This window comes from Ambystoma mexicanum, chromosome 7p (assembly GCF_040938575.1).
Source record: "Ambystoma mexicanum isolate Mex_15411 chromosome 7p, UKY_AmexF1_1, whole genome shotgun sequence".
Classification (NCBI taxonomy): domain Eukaryota; kingdom Metazoa; phylum Chordata; class Amphibia; order Caudata; family Ambystomatidae; genus Ambystoma; species Ambystoma mexicanum.
In genome coordinates this window covers 667280723-667303148 of record NC_090939.1, presented here as the reverse complement: position 1 = coordinate 667303148, position 22426 = coordinate 667280723, and the positions used below count along the sequence as shown (strand labels likewise).

The 22426-nt window shown below is 57.4% G+C and overlaps 1 protein-coding gene across 2 annotated transcripts in view; it reads right to left on the bottom strand.

The window, feature by feature from the left end:
• ASMT (acetylserotonin O-methyltransferase) overlaps window positions 1–22426 on the bottom strand; it is a 263533-nt gene that overhangs the window by 28600 nt on the left and 212507 nt on the right. The window contains exon 7 of one of the 2 annotated variants that reach the window (XM_069636742.1): window positions 18610–18732. The exons of the other annotated variant lie outside the window; for it this stretch is intronic. Within the exon in view, the coding sequence (XP_069492843.1) occupies window positions 18610–18732 (123 nt within the window). The remainder of the gene's footprint in view (window positions 1–18609; window positions 18733–22426) is intronic. 2 annotated transcript variants of the gene reach the window in all.

The following is a 22426-nucleotide window of genomic DNA, read 5'->3' as shown; positions in this document are numbered from 1 at the left end:
CGTGTGGAAGTTCCCGCGCACCCCGAAGTACACATACCCAGGCAAATCGCACGGCTGGGGGGTGGGGGTGGTGGGAGACATGAGTTGGACATGAGTGGGGGCCTGGTGGAGGCTGCCCCTGCACTGCTGGGGGGTGGGGGTAATAGGGGACATGAGTGGGGGCCTGGTGGAGGCTGCCCCTGGTGGTTGTGGGATGGGGTGGTGGGAGACATGAGTGGGGGCCTGGTGGAGGCTGCCCCAGGTGGCTGGGGGGTGGGGGTGGTGGTAGACATGAGTGGGGGCCTGGTGGAGGCTGCCCCTGCACTGCTGGGGGGTGGGGGTAATAGGGGACATGAGTGGGGGCCTGGTGGAGGCTGCCCCTGCACTGCTGGGGGGTGGGGGTGGTGGGAGACATGAGTGGGGGCCTGGTGGAGGCTGCCCCTGCACTGCTGGGGGTGGGGGTGGTGGGAGACATGAGTGGGGGCCTGGTGGAGGCTGCCCCTGGTGGCTGGGGGGTGAGGGTGGTGGGACACATGAGTTGGACATGGGTGGGGGCCTGGTGGAGGCTGCCCCTGGTGGCTGGGGGGTGGGGGTGGTGGTAGACATGAGTGGGGGCCTGGTGGAGGCTGCCCCTGCACTGCGGGGGGTGGGGGTAATAGGGCACATGAGTAGGGGCCTGGTGGAGGCTGCCCCTGCACTGCTGGGGGGTGGGGGTGGTGGGAGACATGAGTGGGGGCCTGGTGGAGGCTGCCCCTGCACTGCGGGGGGTGGGGGTGGCGGGAGACATGAGTGGGGGCCTGGTGGAGGCTGCCCCTGCACTGCTGGGGGGTGGGGGTAAAAGGGGACATGAGTGGGGGCCTGGTGGAGGCTGCCCCTGGTGGTTGTGGGATGGGGGTGGTGGGAGACATGAGTGGGGGCCTGATGGAGGCTGCCCCTGGTGGCTGAGGGGTGGGGGTAATAGGGGACATGAGTGGGGCCTGGTGGAGGCTGCCCCTGCACTGCTGGGGGGTGGGGGTTGTGGGAGACATGAGTGAGGGCCTGGTGGAGGCTGCCCCTGCACTGCTGGGGGGTGGGGGTGGTGGGAGACATGAGTGGGGGCCTGGTGGAGGCTGCCCCTGGTGGCTGGGGGGTGGGGGTGGTGGTAGACATGAGTGGGGGCCTGCTGGAGGCTGCCCCTGCACTGCGGAGGGGGTGGGGGTAATAGGGGACATGAGTGGGGGCCTGGTGGAGGCTGCCCCTGCATTGCTGGGGGGTGGGGGTGGTGGGAGACATGAGTGGGGGCCTGGTGGAGGCTGCCCCTGGTGGCTGGGGGGTGGGGGTGGTGGTAGACATGAGTGGGAGCCTGGTGGAGGCTGCCCCTGGTGGTTGTGGGATGGGGTTGGTGGGAGACATGAGTGGGGGCCTGGTGGAGGCTGCCCCTGCACTGCGGGGGGGTGGGGGTGGTAGGAGACATGAGTGGGGGCCTGGTGGAGGCTGCCCCTGGTGGCTGGGGGGTAGGGGTAATAGGGGACATGAGTGGGGGCCTGGTGGAGGCTGCCCCTGCACTGCTGGGGGGTGGGGGTGGGGGGAGACATGAGTGGGGGCCTGGTGGAGGCTGCCCCTGGCGGCTGGGGGGTGGGGGTGGTGGTAGACATGAGTGGGGGCCTGGTGGAGGCTGCCCCTGCACTGCGGGGGGGTGAGGGTAATAGGGGACATGAGTGGGGGCCTGGTGGAGGCTGCCCCTGCACTGCTGGGGGGTGGGGGTGGTGGGAGACATAAGTGGGGGCCTGGTGGAGGCTGCCCCTGCACTGCGGGGGGGTGGGGGTGGTGGGAGACATGAGTGGGGGCCTGGTGGAGGCTGCCCCTGCACTGCTGGGGCGTGGGGGTAATAGGGGACATGAGTGGGGGCCTGGTGGATGCTGCCCCTGGTGGTTGTGGGATGGGGGTGGTGGGAGACATGAGTGGGGGCCTGGTGGAGGCTGCCCCTGGTGGCTAGGGGGTGGGGGTAATAGGGGACATGAGTGGGGGCCTGGTGGAGGCTGCCCCTGCACTGCTGGGGGGTGGGGGTGGTGGGAGACATGAGTGGGGGCCTGGTGGAGGCTGCCCCTGCACTGCTGGGGGGTGGGGGTGGTGGGAGACATGAGTGGGGGCCTGGTGGAGGCTGCCCCTGGTGGCTGGGGGGTGGGGGTGGTGGTAGACATGAGTGGGGGCCTGGTGGAGGCTGCCCCTGCACTGCGGGGGGGGTGGGGGTAATAGGGGACATGAGTGGGGGCCTGGTGGAGGCTGCCCATGCACTGCTGGGGGGTGGGGGTAATAGGGGACATGAGTGGGGGCCTGGTGGAGGCTGCCCCTGCACTGCTGGGGGGTGGGGGTGGTGGGAGACATGAGTGGGGGCCTGGTAAAGGCTGCCCCTGGTGGTTGGGGGGTGGGGGTGGTGGTAGACATGAGTGGGGGCCTGGTGGAGGCTCCCCTGGTGGTTGTGGGATGGGGGTGGTGGGAGACATGAGTGGGGGCCTGGTGGAGGCTGCCCCTGGTGGCTGGGGGGTGGGGGTGGTGGTAGACATGAGTGGGGGCCTGGTGGAGGCTGCCCCTGCACTGCGGGGGGTGGGGGTGGTGGGAGACATGAGTGGGGGCCTGGTGGAGGCTGCCCCTGGTGGCTGGGGGGTTGGGGTAATAGGGGACATGAGTGGGGGCCTGGTGGAGGCTGCCCCTGCACTGCTGGGGGGTGGGGGTGGTTTTAAACATGAGTGGGGGCCTGGTGGAGGCTGCCCCTGCACTGCTGGGGGGTAGGGGTGGTGGTTCGACATGAGTGGGGGCCTGGTGGAGGCTGCCCCTGGTGGCTGGGGGGTGAGGGTGGTGGGAGACATGAGCTGGACATGAGTGGGGGCCTGGTGGAGGCTGCCCCTGGTGGCTGGGGGGTGGGGGTGGTGGTAGACATGAGTGGGGGCCTGGTGGAGGCTGCCCCTGCACTGCGGGGGGGTGGGGGTAATAGGGGACATGAGTGGGGGCCTGGTGGAGGCTGCCCCTGGTGGTTGTGGGATGGGGTGGTGAGAGACATGAGTGGGGGCCTGGTGGAGGCTGCCCCTGGTGGCTGGGGGGTGGGGGTAATAGGGGACATGAGTGGGGGCCTGGCGGAGGCTGCCCCTGCACTGCTCTGGGGTGGGGGGATGGTGGGAGACATGAGTGGGGGCCTGGTGGAGGCTGCCCCTGCACTGCTGCGGGGTGGGGGTGGTGGGAGACATGAGTGGCGGCCTGGTGGAGGCTGCCCCTGGTGGCTGGAGGGTCGGGGTGGTGGTAGACATGAGTGGGGGCCTGGTGGAGGCTGCCCCTGCACTGCAGGGGGTGGGGGTAATAGGGGACATGAGTGGGGGCCTGGTGGAGGCTGCCCCTGCACTGCTGGGGGGTGGGGGTAATAGGGGACATGAGTGGGGGCCTGGTGGAGGCTGCCCCTGCACTGCTGGGGGGTGGGGGAAGTGGGAGACATGAGTGGGGGCTTGGTGGAGGCTGCCCCTGGTGGCTGGGGGGTGGGGGTGGTGGTAGACATGAGTGGGGGCCTGGTGGAGGCTGCCCCTGGTGGTTGTGGGATGGGGGTGGTGGGAGACATGAGTGGGGACCTGGTGGAGGCTGCCCCTGGTGGCTGGGGGGTGGGGGTGGTGGTAGACATGAGTGAGGGCCTGGTGGAGGCTGCCCCTGCACTGCGGGGGTGGGGGTGGTGGGAGACATGAGTGGGGGTCTGGTGGAGGCTGCCCCTGGTGGCTGGGGGGTGGGGGTGGTGGTAGACATGAGTGGGGGCCTGGTGGAGGCTGCCCCTGCACTGCGGGGGGGTGGGGGTGGTGGGAGACATGAGTGGGGGCCTGGTGGAGGCTGCCCCTGGTGGCTGGCGGGTGGGGGTGGTGGGAGACATGAGTGGGAGCCTGGTGGAGGCTGCCCCTGCACTGCTGGGGGGTGGGGTGGTGGGAGACATGAGTGGGGCCTGGTGGAGGCTGCCCCTGCACTGCGGGTGGGGGGGGGTAATAGGGGACATGAGTGGGGGCCTGGTGGAGGCTGCCCCTGCACTGCGGGGGGTGGGGGTGGTGGGAGACATGAGTGGGGACCTGGTGGAGGCTGCCCCTGGTGGCAGGGGGGTGGGGGTGGTGGGAGACATGAGTGGGGGCCTGGTGGAGGCTGCCCCTGGTGGCTGGGGGGTGGGGCTGGTGGTAGACATGAGTGGGGGCCTGGTGGAGGCTGCCCCTGCACTGCGGGGGGGTGGGGGTAATATGGGAAATTGGTGGGGGCCTGGTGGAGGCTGCCCCTGCACTGCGGGGGGGTGGGGGTGGGGGTGGTGGGAGACATGAGTGGGGGCCTGGTGGAGGCTGCCCCTGGTGGCTGGGGGGTGGGGGTGGTGGGAGACATGAGTGGGAGCCTGGTGGAGGCTGACCCTGCACTGCTGGGGGGTGGGGTGGTGGGAGACATGAGTGAGGGCTTGGTGGAGGCTGCCCCTGGTGGCTGGGGGGTGGGGGTAATAGGGGACATGAGTGGGGGCCTGGTGGAGGCTGCCCCTGCACTGCGGGGGGGTGGGGGTAATAGGGGACATGAGTGGGGGCCTGGTGGAGGCTGCCCCTGCACTGCTGGGGGGTGGTGGGAGACATGAGTGGGGGCCTGGTGGAGGCTGCCCCTGCACTGCTGGCGGTGGGGGTAATAGGGGACATGAGTGGGGGCCTGGTGGAGGCTGCCCCTGGTGGTTGTGGGATGGGGGTGGTGGGAGACATGAGTGGGGGCCTGGTGGAGGCTGCCCCTGGTGGCTGGGGAGTGGGGGTAATAGGGGACATGAGTGGGGGCCTGGTGGAGGCTGCCCCTGCACTGTTGGGGGGTGGGGGTGGTGGGAGACATGAGTGGGGGCCTGGTGGAGGCTGCCCCTGCACTGCTGGGGGGTGGGGGTGGTGGGAGACATGAGTGGGGGCCTGGTGGAGGCTGCCCCTGGTGGCTGGGGGGTGGGGGTGGTGGTAGACATGAGTGGGGGCCTGGTGGAGGCTGCCCCTGCACTGCTGGGGGGTGGGGGTAATAGGGGACATGAGTGGGGGCCTGGTGGAGGCTGCCCCTGCACTGCTGGGGGGTGGGGGGGGGGTGGGAGACATGGTGGGGGCCTGGTGGAGGCTGCCCCTGGTGGCTGGGGGGTGGGGGTGGTGGTAGACATGAGTGGGGGCCTGGTGGAGGCTGCCCCTGGTGGTTGTGGGATGGGGGTGGTGGGTCATGAGTGGGGGGCTGGTGGAGGCTGCCCCTGGTGGCTGGGGGGTGGGGGTGGTGGTAGACATGAGTGGGGGCCTGGTGGAGGCTGCCCCTGCACTGCGGGGGGGTGGGGGTGGTGGGAGACATGAGTGGGGGCCTGGTGGAGGCTGCCCCTGGTGGCTGGGGGATGGGGGTGGTGGTAGACATGAGTGGGGTCCTGGTGGAGGCTGCCCCTGCACTGCGGGGGGTGGGGGTAATAGGGGACATGAGTGGGGGCCTGGTGGAGGCTGCCCCTGGTGGCTGTGGGATGGGGGTGGTGGGAGACATGAGTGGGGGCCTGGTGGAGGCTGCCCCTGCACTGCTGGGGGGTGGGGGTGGTGGGAGACATGAGTGGGGGCCTGGTGGAGGCTGCCCCTGGTGGCTGGGGGGTGGGGGTAATAGGGGACATGAGTGGGGACCTGGTGGAGGCTGCCCCTGAACTGCTGGGGGGTGGGGGTGGTGGGAGACATGAGTGGGGGCCTGGTGGAGGCTGCCCCTGGTGGCTGGGGGTGAGGGTGGTGGGAGACATGAGTTGGACATGAGTGGGGGCCTGGTGGAGGCTGCCCCTGGTGGCTGGGGGGTGGGGCTGGTGGTAGACATGAGTGGGGGCCTGGTGGAGGCTGCCCCTGCACTGCGGGGGGGGGGTAATAGGGGACATGAGTGGGGGCCTGATGGAGGCTGCCCCTGCACTGCTGGGGGTGGGGGTAATAGGGGACATGAGTGGGGGCCTGGTGGAGGCTGCCCCTGGTGGCTGTGGGATGGGGGTGGTGGTAGACATGAGTGGGAGCCTGGTGGAGGCTGCCCCTGCACTGCTGGGCGGTGGGGTGGTGGGAGACATGAGTGGGGGCCTGGTGGAGGCTGCCCCTGGTGGCTGGGGGGTGGGGGTAATAGGGGACATGAGTGGGGGCCTGGTGGAGGCTGCCCCTGCACTGCGGGGGGGTGGGGGTAATAGGGGACATGAGTGGGGGCCTGGTGGAGGCTGCCCCTGCACTGCTGGGGGGTGGGGGTGGTGGGAGACATGAGTGGGGGCCTGGTGGAGGCTGCCCCTGCACTGCTGGGGGTGGGGGTAATAGGGGACATGAGTGGGGGCCTGGTGGAGGCTGCCCCTGGTGGTTGTGGGATGGGGGTGGTGGGAGACATGAGTGGGGGCCTGGTGGAGGCTGCCCCTGGTGGCTGGGGGGTGGGGGTAATAGGGGACATGAGTGGGGGCCTGGTGGAGGCTGCCCCTGCACTGTTGGGGGGTGGGGGTGGTGGAAGACATGAGTGGGGGCCTGGTGGAGGCTGCCCCTGCACTGCTGGGGGGTGGGGGTGGTGGGAGACATGAGTGGGGGCCTGGTGGAGGCTGCCCCTGGTGGCTGGGGGGTGGGGGTGGGGGTGGTGGTAGACATGAGTGGGGGCCTGGTGGAGGCTGCCCCTGCACTGCAGGGGGTGGGGGTAATAGGGGACATGAGTGGGGGCCTGGTGGAGGCTGCCCCTGCACTGCTGGGGGGTGGGGGTAATAGGGGACATGAGTGGGGGCCTGGTGGAGGCTGCCCCTGCACTGCTGGGGGGTGGGGGTGGTGGGAGACATGGTGGGGGCCTGGTGGAGGCTGCCCCTGGTGGATGAGGAGTGGGGGTGGTGGTAGACATGAGTGGGGGCCTGGTGGAGGCTGCCCCTGGTGGCTGGGGGGTGGGGGTGGTGGGAGACATGAGTGGGGGCCTGGTGGAGGCTGCCCCTGGTGGCTGGGGGTTGGGTCTGGTGGTAGACATGAGTGGGGGCCTGGTGGAGGCTGCCCCTGCACTGCGGGGGGGGGGGGTAATAGGGGACATGAGTGGGGGCCTGGTGGAGGCTGCCCCTGCACTGTGGGAGGTGGGGGTAATAGGGGACATGAGTGGGGGCCTGGTGGAGGCTGCCCCTGGTGGCTGTGGGATGGGGGTGGTGGGAGACATGAGTGGGAGCCTGGTGGAGGCTGGCCCTGCACTGCTGGGGGGTGGGGTGGTGGGAGACATGAGTGGGGGCCTGGTGGAGGCTGCCCCTGGTGGCTGGGGGGTGGGGGTAATAGGGGACATGAGTGGGGGCCTGGTGGAGGCTGCCCCTGCACTGCGGGGGGTGGGGGTAATAGGGGACATGAGTGGGGGCCTGGTGGAGGCTGCCCCTGGTGGCTGTGGGATGGGGGTGGTGGGAGACATGAGAGGGAGCCTGGTGGAGGCTGCCCCTGCACTGCTGGGGGGTGGGGTGGTGGGAGACATGAGTGGGGGCCTGGTGGAGGCTGCCCCTGGTGGCTGGGGGGTGGGGGTAATAGGGGACATGAGTGGGGGCCTGGTGGAGGCTGCCCCTGCACTGCGGGGGGGTGGGGGTAATAGGGGACATGAGTGGGGGCCTGGTGGAGGCTGCCCCTGCACTGCTGGGGGGTGGGGGTGGTGGGAGACATGAGTGGGGGCCTGGTGGAGGCTGCCCCTGCACTGCTGGGGGTGGGGGTAATAGGGGACATGAGTGGGGGCCTGGTGGAGGCTGCCCCTGGTGGTTGTGGGATGGGGGTGGTGGGAGACATGAGTGGGGGCCTGGTGGAGGCTGCCCCTGGTGGCTGGGGGGTGGGGGTAATAGGGGACATGAGTGGGGGCCTGGTGGAGGCTGCCCCTGCACTGTTGGGGGGTGGGGGTGGTGGAATACATGAGTGGGGGCCTGGTGGAGGCTGCCCCTGCACTGCTGGGGGGTGGGGGTGGTGGGAGACATGAGTGGGGGCCTGGTGGAGGCTGCCCCTGGTGGCTGGGGGGTGGGGGTGGGGGTGGTGGTAGACATGAGTGGGGGCCTGGTGGAGGCTGCCCCTGCACTGCAGGGGGTGGGGGTAATAGGGGACATGAGTGGGGGCCTGGTGGAGGCTGCCCCTGCACTGCTGGGGGGTGGGGGTAATAGGGGACATGAGTGGGGGCCTGGTGGAGGCTGCCCCTGCACTGGTGGGGGGTGGGGGTGGTGGGAGACATGGTGGGGGCCTGGTGGAGGCTGCCCCTGGTGGATGAGGGGTGGGGGTGGTGGTAGACATGAGTGGGGGCCTGGTGGAGGCTGCCCCCTGGTGGCTGGGGGGTGGGGGTGGTGGGAGACATGAGTGGGGGCCTGGTGGAGGCTGCCCCTGGTGGCTGGGGGGTGGGGCTGGTGGTAGACATGAGTGGGGGCCTGGTGGAGGCTGCCCCTGCACTGCGGGGGGGGTGGGGGTAATAGGGGACATGAGTGGGGGCCTGGTAGAGGCTGCCCCTGCACTGCGGGGGGTGGGGGCAATAGGGGACATGAGTGGGGGCCTGGTGGAGGCTGCCCCTGGTGGCTGTGGGATGGGGGTCGTGGGAGACATGAGTGGGAGCCTGGTGGAGGCTGCCCCTGCACTGCTGGGGGGTGGGGTGGTGGGAGACATGAGTGGGGGCCTGGTGGAGGCTGCCCCTGGTGGCTGGAGGGTGGGGGTAATAGGGGACATGAGTGGGGGCCTGGTGGAGGCTGCCCCTGCACTGCGGGGGGGGGGTGGGGGTAATAGGGGACACGAGTGGGGGCCTGGTGGAGGCTGCCCCTGCACTGCTGGGGGGTGGGGTGGTGGGAGACATGAGTGGGGGCCTGGTGGAGGCTGCCCCTGCACTGCTGGGGGTGGGGGTAATAGGGGACATGAGTGGGGGCCTGGTGGAGGCTGCCCCTGGTGGTTGTGGGATGGGGGTGGTGGGAGACATGAGTGGGGGCCTGGTGGAGGCTGCCCCTGGTGGCTGGGGGGTGGGGGTAATAGGGGACATGAGTGGGGGCCTGGTGGAGGCTGCCCCTGCACTGTTGGGGGGTGGGGGTGGTGGAAGACATGAGTGGGGGCCTGGTGGAGGCTGCCCCTGCACTGCTGGGGGGTGGGGGTGGTGGGAGACATGAGTGGGGGCCTGGTGGAGGCTGCCCCTGGTGGCTGGGGGGTGGGGGTGGTGGTAGACATGAGTGGGGGCCTGGTGGAGGCTGCCCCTGCACTGCAGGGGGTGGGGGTAATAGGGGACATGAGTGGGGGCCTGGTGGAGGCTGCCCCTGCACTGCTGGGGGGTGGGGTTAATAGGGGACATGAGTGGGGGCCTGGTGGAGGCTGCCCCTGCACTGCTGGGGGGTGGGGGTGGTGGGAGACATGGTGGGGGCCTGGTGGAGGCTGCCCCTGGTGGCTGGGGGGTGGGGGTGGTGGTAGACATGAGTGGGGGCCTGGTGGAGGCTGCCCCTGGTGGTTGTGGGATGGGGGTGGTGGGAGACATGAGTGGGGGCCTGGTGGAGGCTGCCCCTGGTGGCTGGGGGGTGGGGGTGGTGGTAGACATGAGTGGGGTCCTGGTGGAGGCTGCTCCTGCACTGCGGGGGCTGGGGGTGGTGGGAGACATGAGTGGGAGCCTGGTGGAAGCTGCCCCTGCACTGCTGGGGGGTGGGGTGGTGGGAGACATGAGTGGGGGCCTGGTGGAGGCTGCCCCTGGTGGCTGGGGGGTGGGGGTAATAGGGGACATGAGTGGGGGCCTGGTGGAGGCTGCCCCTGCACTGCGGGGGGGTGGGGGTAATAGGGGACATGAGTGGGGGCCTGGTGGAGGCTGCCCCTGCACTGCTGGGGGGTGGGGTGGTGGGAGACATGAGTGGGGGCCTGGTGGAGGCTGCCCCTGCACTGCTGGGGGTGGGGGTATTAGGGGACATGAGTGGGGGCCTGGTGGAGGCTGCCCCTGGTGGTTGTGGGATGGGGGTGGTGGGAGACATGAGTGGGGGCCTGGTGGAGGCTGCCCCTGGTGGCTGGGGGGTGGGGGTAATAGGGGACATGAGTGGGGCCCTGGTGGAGGCTGCCCCTGCACTGTTGGGGGGTGGGGGTGGTGGAAGACATGAGTGGGGGCCTGGTGGAGGCTGCCCCTGCACTGCTGGGGGGTGGGGTGGTGGGAGACATGAGTGGGGGCCTGGTGGAGGCTGCCCCTGGTGGCTGGGGGGTGGGGGTGGTGGTAGACATGAGTGGGGGCCTGGTGGAGGCTGCCCCTGCACTGCAGGGGGTGGGGGTAATAGGGGACATGAGTGGGGGCCTGGTGGAGGCTGCCCCTGTACTGCGGGGGGGTGGGGGTAATAGGGGACATGAGTGGGGGCCTGGTGGAGGCTGCCCCTGCACTGCGGGGGGGTGGGGGTGGTGGGAGACATGAGTGGGGGCCTGGTGGACGCTGCCCCTTGTGGCTTTGGGGTGGGGGTGGTGGGAGACATGAGTGGGGGCCTGGTGGAGGCTGCCCCTGGTGGCTGTGGGATGGGGGTGGTGGGAGACATGAGTGGGGGCCTGGTGGAGGCTGCCCCTGGTGGCTGGGGGGTGGGGGTGGTGGTAGACATGAGTGGGGGCCTGGTGGAGGTTGCCCCTGCACTGTGGGGGCTGGGGGTGGTGGGAGACATGAGTGGGGGCCTGGTGGAGGCTGCCCCTGGTGGCTGGGGGGTGGGGGTGGTGGTAGACATGAGTGGGGTCCTGGTGGAGGCTGCCCCTGCACTGCGGGGGGTGGGGGTAATAGGGGACATGAGTGGGGGCCTGGTGGAGGCTGCCCCTGGTGGCTGTGGGATGGGGGTGGTGGGAGACATGAGTGGGGGCCTGGTGGAGGTTGCCCCTGCACTGCTGGGGGGTGGGGTGGTGGGAGACATGAGTGGGGGCCTGGTGGAGGCTGCCCCTGGTGGCTGGGGGGTGGGGGTAATAGGGGACATGAGTGGGGGCCTGGTGGAGGCTGCCCCTGCACTGCTGGGGGGTGGGGGTGGTGGGAGACATGAGTGGGGGCCTGGTGGAGGCTGCCCCTGGTGGCTGGGGGTGAGGGTGGTGGGAGACATGAGTTTGACATGAGTGGGGGCCTGGTGGAGGCTGCCCCTGGTGGCTGGGGGGTGGGGGTGGTGGTAGACATGAGTGGGGGCCTGGTGGAGGCTGCCCCTGCACTGCGGGGGGGTGGGGGTAATAGGGGACATGAGTGGGGGCCTGGTGGAGGCTGCCCCTGCACTGCTGGGGGGTGGGGGTGGTGGGAGACATGAGTGGGGGCCTGGTGGAGGCTGCCCCTGCCCTGCTAGGGGGTTGGGGTGGTGGGAGACATGAGTGGGGGCCTGGTGGAGGCTGCCCCTGGTGGTTGTGGGATGGGGGTGGTGGGAGACATGAGTGGTGGCCTGGTGGAGGCTGCCCCTGGTGGCTGGGGGTTGGGGGTCGTGGTAGACATGAGTGGGGGCCTGGTGGAGGCTGCCCCTGCACTGCAGGGTTTGGGGGTAATAGGGGACATGAGTGGGGGCCTGGTGGAGGCTGCCCCTGCACTGCTGGGGGGTGGGGGGGTGGGAGACATGAGTGGGGGCCTGGTGGAGGCTGACCCTGCACTGCTGGTGGGTGGGGGTGGTGGGAGACATGAGTGGGGGCCTGGTGGAGGCTGCCCCTTCACTGCGGGGGTTGGGGGTAATAGGGGACATGAGTGGGGGCCTGGTGGAGGCTGTTCCTGCACTGCTGGGGGGTGGGGGTGGTGGGAGACATGAGTGGGGGCCTGGTGGAGGCTGCCCCTGGTGGCTGAGGGTGGTGGGAGACATGAGTTGGACATGAGTGGGTGCCTGGTGGAGGCTGCCCCTGGTGGCTGGGGGGTGGGGCTGGTGGTAGCCATGAGTGGGGGCCTGGTGGAGGCTGCCCCTGTACTGCGGGAGGGTGGGGGTAATAGGGGACATGAGTGGGGGCCTGGTGGAGGCTGCCCCTGCACTGCGGGGGGGTGGGGGTGGTGGGAGACATGAGTGGGGGCCTGGTGGAGGCTGCCCCTGGTGGCTGGGGGGTGGGGGTGGTGGGAGACATGAGTGGGGGCCTGGTGGAGGCTGCCCCTGGTGGCTGTGGGATGGGGGTGGTGGGAGACATGAGTGGGGGCCTGGTGGAGGCTGCCCCTGGTGGCTGTGGGATGGGGTGGTGGGAGACATGTGTTGGTGATCACTAGTGCAAGGTGACATGTGGGTTGGCTGGTGGGCATGGCCATGGTGGATGGGTTGCCTGTGGGACATGAGCAGGGGTGCAGGGTAGTACCCTGTGGTGTGGGCTGCCTGCAGGGGCCGTGGAGGGTGTAGAGAGAACACCTGGGGGGACCCACATGGCCCAATCACGTGTAGCATTCCCCGGCACCACCGAAATACACGTACCCTGCAGGAATCGCGTGTGAATCTTCCGCGCACACCGGAATACACGTACCCAGGCCAATCGCGTGTGGAACTTCCCGCGCTCCCCCACCTAGCCAGGCCAATCGCATGTGGAACTTCCTGCGCACCCCGTAGTACACGTACCCAGGCCAATCGCGTGTGGAATTTCCCACGCACCCCCACCTACCCAGTCCAATCGCGTGTGGAACTTCCCGCGCACCCCGAAGTACACGTACCCAGGCTAATCGCGTGTGGAACTTCCCGCGCACCCAGGAACACGCGCACACGCTATTTTTCACACAGCGGGTGTCCGTGTTTGTCAGGGCCCCTTTGCACCTCATTTGTCCTAGAGGGCCACTGTATGGGTCATTCATCATGGCTGTATATGGGTGCTTTTTGTTAGCACACATTTTGGCGCACATTTTTTTCAGTCGCAGGGGCGCTACCGCCTGCTTTCTTGTGGCGTACTTGTTTGGCCCTGTGCGCGTCTTTGACCGTGCGCTGGTTTGCCCTATTCGATTCCACGAATACGGGTTGTAGGCGAGCGTGTGGGCGTTCCGCGCACTTGCCTCCTGTACTTCCCCCGTGACGCCCATATTTTCACACGTTGTTCCCCATTCCGAGTGTTACGCCCCGTGTTACACCTACTTTTGTGATGTGCGCCGCGCTATGTGCGATTTCGCAGTGGCCGTGGCGCACGCTGTTGGATGACCTGTGCGCCGGCGTGCGCGGCGCACATTTTTAGCGCACATCCAATGTTTTTCTCGCACACGGACTTCCATGAATCGCTGTGCGCTGGTTTTCCTGCGATTTTCGCACTTTTCCTGCGATTTTCGCACTTTTCCTGCGATTCACACGTTTTGGCACCTCTGCGCGGGAATTTTCGGCGCACATTAATTCCATGAATCGACCCCATTGTGTATAGACACTATATAAATAAACAATCATATCATATTATATCACTTGGTCTGGCAGATTCAGCACATTTTTTCTATCCTAAAACACAGGTAATTATTTAATTTATTAGAAATAATTACTTTTTAGTGACCTTTTTAATAATTCTTTGAGTGGAGGGACGCAAATGTGGTTATTGATGCTTTGTTTTCCACTAAATGTATTTTAGCAGAAATACATTTCAGTAAATGTGATTCTAAGTGTGTTGTGTTCCACTAAATGCACTTTACCCTGTAATTAATTATGCATATTGTATTTTCAAGTAAATGCACATATGTGCAATGATTTCAGCCTCCACAAGAATTTACGGTAAATGTCATCCCCTAAATTAATGGTGTGGACAAAATGTTCACTGTCGGTGGAGCCGGACAAAAACACAAAACTTTCACAGTTGAACATTGGGGAACTTCACACACTTGTGCTGGAGGTAAAAAGACTTTTCATGCCCTTATTTTGCACGCAGTAATGTCAGCATTTCTCAGTTCCACTGTTTCTGAGCAGCCGTCCCCGCTACTGAAGTCATATCCCAATTCTTCAGTCAGTTCCAAACATGTATCCAAAATAATATGGTCTACTATCAATACTGTGATAAAAAATATTTCCCCAAAATGCTCCCCATCCATCTCCCATGATAACACAATAAAATGGTGTAAGGCTCCTTCGCCCAGTAATCTAAAGCAATTTGCATTTAGTTAAAGGTTTCTGAGTTTTCATTTGTGTGATAAGAGTCTGAATACAAAAAAAGTAGTGCAATTTGTGAATCTTGGGTGCAATAAAGCCACTTTAAATATTTACAAAAATAGGTTATTATTTCTCCACAAAGATAGGTGCGTGACGCATCGCTGGAAATTCTACTTTGGTATAATCAGAATAGACTAAAAAAGCGACACGGGTATTGAGTTCTCATCCTGGTGTTAGTTTGGACTGTTAGGAGGCGTTTAAGCGCTACCTATGAATCCTAAACTGTTGGCATAGGAAGCAGAGATCTGTGAGATATGGGATGTGAGGAGGGACACAAGGCCTGCAGGTGTTGTTTGACTTTTGTCCACCCTTTCGACATCCCTGAACACGCTACGCTAATACGCATATCCGTTCCCGCCCAAACAAAGAAGACAGGGCTCCGAGTCAAGGATGATACAGCAGGCCCCTGAAACATGACATTGCAGATCCAAATTTGTGTTGGGAGAGTTGTTTTTAGCTGGGAAATGTGGGGGGCTGACTTAGCCGAACAAACACAACTCACATTCATGGCAGGGCTCAGTTGCAGATGATCGTCTGTGGTGAGGCCCGCGCCAATTTAGCTTTCCAGCCGTTTCCCTGGAAACCTAACAATACATATCCTGATTTCCCACCTTGCAGCTTCACCAGGATGACAAGAGGAATGTGTAAGCCAGGACACTTATACACATCAACAGTTCTTATGGGTATCTACTTCCTGTGGCAATGGCGGCCATTTGTAGGTTTCTTTAATGAATTGAACTGAACCATAAGGGATGGTAAACGAACAACACTTGCTATTTTTTAAGGAGTCAATCAGCAACTTCTCAAAATCATAGGGCCTCATTATGAGTCCGGCGGTAACCGAGGTGGTAAAACCGCCTGTTTACCGCCGGACTCCTGGAAATACCAGGGCATTACGACCCTGGTGTCCCGGGAATTCCGGAGGCGGAATTCGGTAAATCCCCATTCCCATTGAGTCCCATAGGACTCAATGGGAATGGGGAAGTGGAAACACCGACACCATCTCGTGATGGTGCTGGTGTTTCCACGTCTGCCTGCAGGAGTCGGGATCGGGCGGTCCGGAATTAACAGTGGCAGCGGGTTTACTGCCACTGTTATTTCCGGACCGCCCGACCTGTAATGAGGCCCATAGTCTCCCTTGAAAACCCTAGGGTAATAAGGTAGCCTAGGGTGCAAACCATTAATGAAAACACACCTTATTAGGAATTGAGTAAAGACATTCTTGTTTTTATGGCTACAAGTATTTCTTGTGTTACCGCTCTGAAATACAAATCGCTGCAGACAGAAATGGGTGATTGGTGCGCTGCGTTTAATGGATTCTGATCCGCGATATGCACTTGCATCTAAACACCATCATCTCTCTGTGAACATAGTCAGCCCCTTTAGAAAAAAAGTAAAAAACCTGAACAGGGCAACTGACATACAAGTAGGACTAACTCTTGAAAGTGGCTATCAAGGCATTACACTTCAGTAGTGTTTGGAGGAGAAGGAGGTTTAAGAGTTACTGTGGAATAAACACATATTATAATTAATTTATCACAAACTGCCACTATCTTAATTCGTAAAATGCAGCATCTCTTCTGTGCGAGATTGTGCATTCCTGCCTGCCAGCTAAGACCTACTACCAAAAACTGGGACCACTGCATTTGCCAATGGAAAAATAATCTTGAGAAAGGGGGACAGGGCACCCAATTCCGGGACAGTTTGTTTATTGATTTATCTAGCGCACCTGACCCGAAGGTATCTGGGTGCTTTAGCAAGGTTACAAATGGCAACAGGACATGGTATACAGAATAATCAGGCACAGGCAATTATTTACAGTACAAATACAGTCAATTATTACAGGCAATTATTTACAGTACAAATACACAGTATACAGTTTAGACTAGGCAGCAGACACTGTATTACATTGTCACTAGTTACATAACATTGAGGAGTGAATGAGGTGCAGGTTAGACATTACAGCCACGTTTTTGTATTTTTTCTGAAGCAATAGAAGGAGGGTTCTGATCTTAGGTATACAGGCAGAGTTCCATAAGTTAGAGGCTAGAACAGGGAAGTTGCTACCTCCTGCTCTCTTGAGATTGAATCTGGGGGTCTTGAGGCAATGAGAATGTATGGTTCTGGTAGGTTGAGCAGAGATGTTTTTGGAGAATTTGTCTACCAGATATTTTGGGGCGGAGTTTGCGAGACATATATGAGTAAGGGTGAGTGACTTAGAGTTGATTCTGTCCTTCACTGCTAGCCATTTAGTGTAGCGTCTGGCCTCAGAGATGTGTTGCTTTTTAGGAATATTTAACACAGTTCTTAAAGCGTCTTGCAGGATTTGTTGATATTGTGTTTGCTAGATCCTAGATATAAAGCATTACAATAATTTATTTTGGATAGGATTAAGGCCCTGGCCAAGCTAATGCAACTAGATGTGGAAAGGGGTGGTTTATATGCGTTAATTAACCTACAGGTGTATGCTGTAGCCAAGGCTATGGTGCTAACTTGCCTTTTCAAGTTTAAGGCTGAGTCAAGATAAAAACCTAGGGTTTTTACCTCGTTGGATACTGTGATGAGATTACCCTCGATGTTGAATGAATTTAATAGGAATTTATTAAGTCGTACTGAGGAGGCAATGGGCAAGAGCTCTGTTTTCTCATCATTGAAACAAAGGCCGTGAGTGGCCATCCATGCCTGAATGATGAGGTAGATTTTGTTGAGCATGATTGTGTCCGTTTTGTGGTCACCAGTAATGGGGATGAGAATCTGGGTGTCATTGGCATAATTAGTATAGGTGACACCCAGATTATCAAGGTCATCAAATAGGGGCTTGGTAAAGATGTTGTACATCATAGGGGAGACACACGACCCCTGCGGTACTCCACAGGTGATAGGTATGGGTTCCGCTTATGAAGTAGGGGAACGCACTCTAGTTGTGTGATTGTCCAGAAAGAATTGAATCCACGTGGTAGCTTCATCAGAGAAGAAGGCTGCTGATTTTAAGTGGTCAAATAGAACTTTGTGGTCTACTAAGTCAAATGCTGCCAAGTGGTCCAGCAGGAGAAGGAGGGCAAGTTTACCTTTGGCCCTGATATCATCCATTTGGTTTTTTGGGTCTATTAGTGCCGTTTCTGTTCCATGTTTAGGCCTAAATCCCGACTGACACAAGCCAAGAAGATTCTTGGCTTCAAATTAGGCCTGGATTTGTAAGTAGGCTGTCTTGTCTAATATCTTCAGCAGAAATGGGACTGTGATATAGGTCTGTAGTTGGTTGGGATAGAAGGGTCAAGGTGTTTGTTTTTTAATAGGGAGGACCCACGCGTCTTTAAGGTTAGTTGGGACAGTGCACGAATAGAAGGTGGAATTTATTAGCGTCGTGATAAAGGGGGCTAGCTCCTTAGCCGCCTCTTTGATTACAGGGGGCAGGTGGCCCACTGACATCTAGACGGTTTGGGGGAGGTTATTATATGCTCCACTTAAGGAATCATGAGTGGAGTGAATTTGAAGCATTGCTCAGGTTTTGTAGAGGTAGATATTGGCTTCAGCAAGGAAGGGTTCCCCGGGAGGCTACGTTTTTTACTTTCAATTTTCATTTGTAGGATCAATTTTTTTGGAGAGGGCTACTTGAATATTAGTACACCAAGATTTGTCTTTGATCCAGGAGTCTGATGGAAGAGAGGGGATTATAATTAAGTTCTCTTGTGTTAGAGTTTGCTTTGTTAATTCTATTGTTGTATGTATCTCTTTTAGTTTGAATGATTTCAGTTTTATATGTATTAGAGATTTTAGAAAGGTTTTCCTTATTCTCTAATGTTGGGTTGTTTTTCCAGACGGATTCAGCAGTCCTTTTTTGGTTCCTTAGCGTTTTCAGATTTGGGGTGAACCATGAGTTTAGATGCGCTCGTGGTTTGCTTTTGCACAGGTTAAGGGGAGCTATTTTGCCTATGGCTTGATTGATGGTGTCATTGTAGAGGTCTACAAGAGTTGTAGGGTCGGATTTAGCAGCTGTGAGGTTAGTGATGGCATGGAGTAGCAGTAATAAGTTCTCGATTGTTCTGTTGCGTGCATTTCTGGTGAGAGCTTGAGGAGCTAAAGGGTATGCCTGACAGTCTTCTACGGTGAGGGAAATAAGGTTGTGGTTAGTCCTGGCACATGGTTCATTGGATATGATTTTTATATAAAAATTGAGGTCAGCTAGCCAATCTAGCGTTCTGCCTTTGGTATGAGTTGGTGAGTTGATACGGTGGGTGACTCCTAATTCAGTGAGGGTATTAGCTAGCGAGGTAGCATTGTCGTCTTTAGGGTCATTGAGACCTAGATTGATGTCGCCTCGTACTATGATTTGTGAAGTGGGTGCCAGGGCCAGCAAAACCGGGACCTCTGGTCACCCTATGTTATTTTCGAGGCATAGAAATCATTGGATAGAGCTGACCGCTACCGCTTCAGTTTCCGAGGTGGCTCCTCCCGCGGGATTCTAATGGTTCCCCGCACAATGCAGTGTTAGGCATGTCCTAAAGGCACAGCATAATTTTTTCTATCCATTGACATTTAGGTTTACTGCAGTTATTATATAGTTATTCAGAAAATGGAATTGTACTCAAGTGAATTAAACGCACCAGGTTTGCACAAAGTATTAATCTTAGATAACAATTTCAGGCACTTGTCCTCTTTCCAATCATGGATGATCCGAGCCAAGATGTACAAATCTGCTTGTGGAATTGGATCTTCAAAGAAATCTCCTAGATCGGAAATAAGACGATAGGTTATGACAGTGCTTACAAGCAGGCGGAATCCGGCATGAAACACTATATAATGCATGGCAGTCTGCAATATCCTTAAAAAGCCTATACATATTTTCCTGACTACAATATTGTTGGCATCCCTACTCGCATGTAATAAGAAAATTGGATAACCAAAGCATCTGAAATAACCTACTGCAGTTGGATTATGATGTCACAACACCTGCTGCTTGAGCCAGCGCAGAGCACAGTTCCTACAGCCACTGGAGCAATTAATTAAAGATGCCTGCTTTCTGGAATACTGTTCTATGACACTTTACAGAGATTAATTGATAAGGAACTCTTTATGGTAGTATGTTTAAGAGTGTAATACACAATCTATCTGCCTGTTGTCACTTATTTTAAACAGCAAAAAGACTTTGGGCTTAATTCGTGAAACGTTTAGCACGGTGCAAAGTGACTTTGCACTGCCAACAAACACCCTGATCCAAAGAGCGGTGCAAAGTGTATTTTTGCGGCGCAAAGCCACTTTGCACTGCAAAAGTATTTTTTGAACCGCAATATATGGGCCTAATTCACGAAAATGATAATTAATTTAGGCCTATTTAGCGCGGTGCAAAGAGTACTTTTGCAGTACAGAGTCACTTTGCATGGCGCTAAACGCTCTGTGAATTCGACCTTTAATGCATTGTAGTAAACTGCTTAATATTGTTTTACAACCCATTACAATCTGCATATTAGTATTTTTATTCACCCACAAAGACTTCTCTTGGATTATATGTACCAACACCTGGAAGAATTCTTACATTAAAGGGGATGATGTTGCAGCAATGCATTGTAAGGAATAAAAGATGCCCTTCCGTACATTAAAAGGATATTTGAAGTTATCTTGCAGCTCCATGACCTTATAAAGAAACTCAGCCTTTGGACCACTTGCTCCGTTTGGTCACAGAACCCCTCGGGGACTAGCAGTGTCCTTATAGCTTATAGTAGGGGGTACTTTACAGTGTATGTAGTACAGTGTTACAATGATATAGTGAAATGTGCATTGAAAAGAAAATCATAATTTGAACAATTTCACCTATGCTCGCTTAAATGTCTGTGATTTCCAGGATGTCTGGGTTATCTGTAAGACTTGTCTTTAGGGCAAAAAGAAAATAAACACTTCTAGCAGGCCCTGTTTCTAGCGGTTGATGTTGAAGAACTTGGTGAGTTAATGATTTTATAAGGTAATGTGTTTAAGATAGAGATAGAGGTGCAGAGGAGAGAAAGACAACCTTGACACCTAGATTGTACTACATAGAACACCAACAAAAAAGTTCCCAATTAGGGAGCTCACATCCCCTGCACACCATCATGTGTCTGTAAATCCAGACAAATAATGTATCTAATATAAGAGGTTATTCATTCACAAGTGGTCAGTAATATTTAAATCACATACTATCATATGTGATATCTTATCATCTAGCAATTTTCAAGAATAACATTTCAGTCAGATATTTATCACAAGACAATCTTCATTTTATTCGTGATGATGATACCAAGGGGGCCCAACGTGTTTCGAGTGCCAATCACTCTTCATCAGGGGCATGTGATTCTCTAAAGAGGAAGTATATACAACATTATGTTAGAGTGAATGATATCTCAAATGTATACAATTTCAAGGTTTACAAGATTTTTAAGAGAGACTAAGCTCTACAGTTAAATCATGTCATGAATTTGATTCAACACGGTTCAATTCATACTTTACCTATTTTTGTACTCCTAAAGCCTTGAATATAATGCAACTAACTTGGTTTCAGTCAATTACACTTCAATTTTGCCTGTTCATCATTCACAGACCATATTTCACCTGAAGAGGTTTCCAAAAGACTACATGCTATGGAAGTATGTAAGATATCTAACCTTGTGATTCTTAGATTAAAAGGAACCTTCTTGGCTAGGCAGTAGTTCAAGTGGCTCGCAGTCTTTTCTTGTTGAAGTCTCAAAATCTGAACGACCAACAATGGCTGTGGTCGGATAAGGTCGCCCTTCCAGCCCCAGTTGCAAAGGAAAACCACCTAGATGGTAAATCAAAGTATATACATGTTTTAGGGACATGTATCCAGTATTGTATTATAATATACATAGGAAATTATGGGTATGAAAAACATACAGCGTTAAAACGACTGATCCGAAATGAAATATGGTGTCCAGGGTAGAGGAATCGTATTCGTCATATGCAGATGTCCGGGGTGGAGGAAACATGTTCATCATATGGGGGTATCCATTAGGGTATTAGGATCTGATAATAAATTAAAAAGAAGGAGATGTAGAAGATTTATCCCCATTGTTCAGAGGGAACAAATGGTGTCACCCGTACCTCATTGTATGATGTCCTCCACTACAGCAGTTTGGACCAAGTCTGAGTATAAAAATGGCCATGCCTGGAGTGTCAAAGTCCCTTACTTCTTTAGTAAGATAAAGCTGAGTAGTACTCCATTCCAGAATCCATCAAAGGGACGCCTGCCACCATTAAGCAAATGGCAGTGTATATTTATGTTTGTTTATGTTGGTGACATCATCCCGCGCATGCGTGGGTGACGTGATTAGTTAGCCCAACCATGGTGGTGTTAAAGGAAAAATGAGATCTGAAAAAGAACTTAATCATGGCTCCTGGATATGGCCGTATAGTTAGTTGATGGTCCTGATATACAGATAACCAAGGCACCCCTTGGGTGAAATATAAACTAATGTGTCACGATGATGAGAACTCGCGCGTGCGCGTGTGACATCATCGGGAACGGATGACATTCCATATGAGCAAAATTTAGACACGTGGAAAGGTTTAAATGATGATATACCCAATGTGGGAATTAGATAATGACACTTCTCAAGATGGTAAGAAGTCTAGTTAAAGGCTCCGTAGAGCCAGACAAAGTCAGATATTTAGAATAAATAAAACCAAAAATACATTTTCTAGATGTATGTGTCGAATGGAACAGCACAGAACTTACCACCGCCATCTTTAGAAAACCTACGGATGTCAATACTTTACATTTCAACAGCTTTCATCCAAGACATTTGAAAGAAAACCTGCCGTATAGTCAGTTACTGCGATTGAAATGCATCACCTCCAATGCAGAAAATTTGCAACCAGAATTCGACACCATGAGATCCAGATTTTTGGATAGAGGTTTCCGGAAGATGTTGTGACTAAAGGAATACAAAGGACAGGAACCCAGACACGTGAAAATCTATTGACGAAACAGACCAGTGGAAATACATCTAACCTGATCTACACATTGAAATACTCAAGACAGAGCTTTCAAATCAAGAAAATCATCAACAAAAACTGGGATCTGATAAAATCAGACCCTAACTTGAATCGACTATTTCTTACCCCACCAATGCTGGCATATAAAAGAGGGAGACATTTTAGGGAAACATTGATTAAGGCTGAAAAACCAAAAAGATCAACCCAGAGGAAGCTTACCAAACATAAACGTGGTACATTTCCATGTTTACACTGTGAGCACTGATCGAACATCATAAAAGGAGGTCACATCAGGCATCCAAACACCGGAAAGAAGATACCACTGAGGAGTTATGCCACCTGTGAATCTAAGAATGTAATTTACACTATAAGATGCCTATGTGGTAGATACTATGTGGGGAAGACAACGAGATGAGCAAAAGAACGGTGGACCGAACA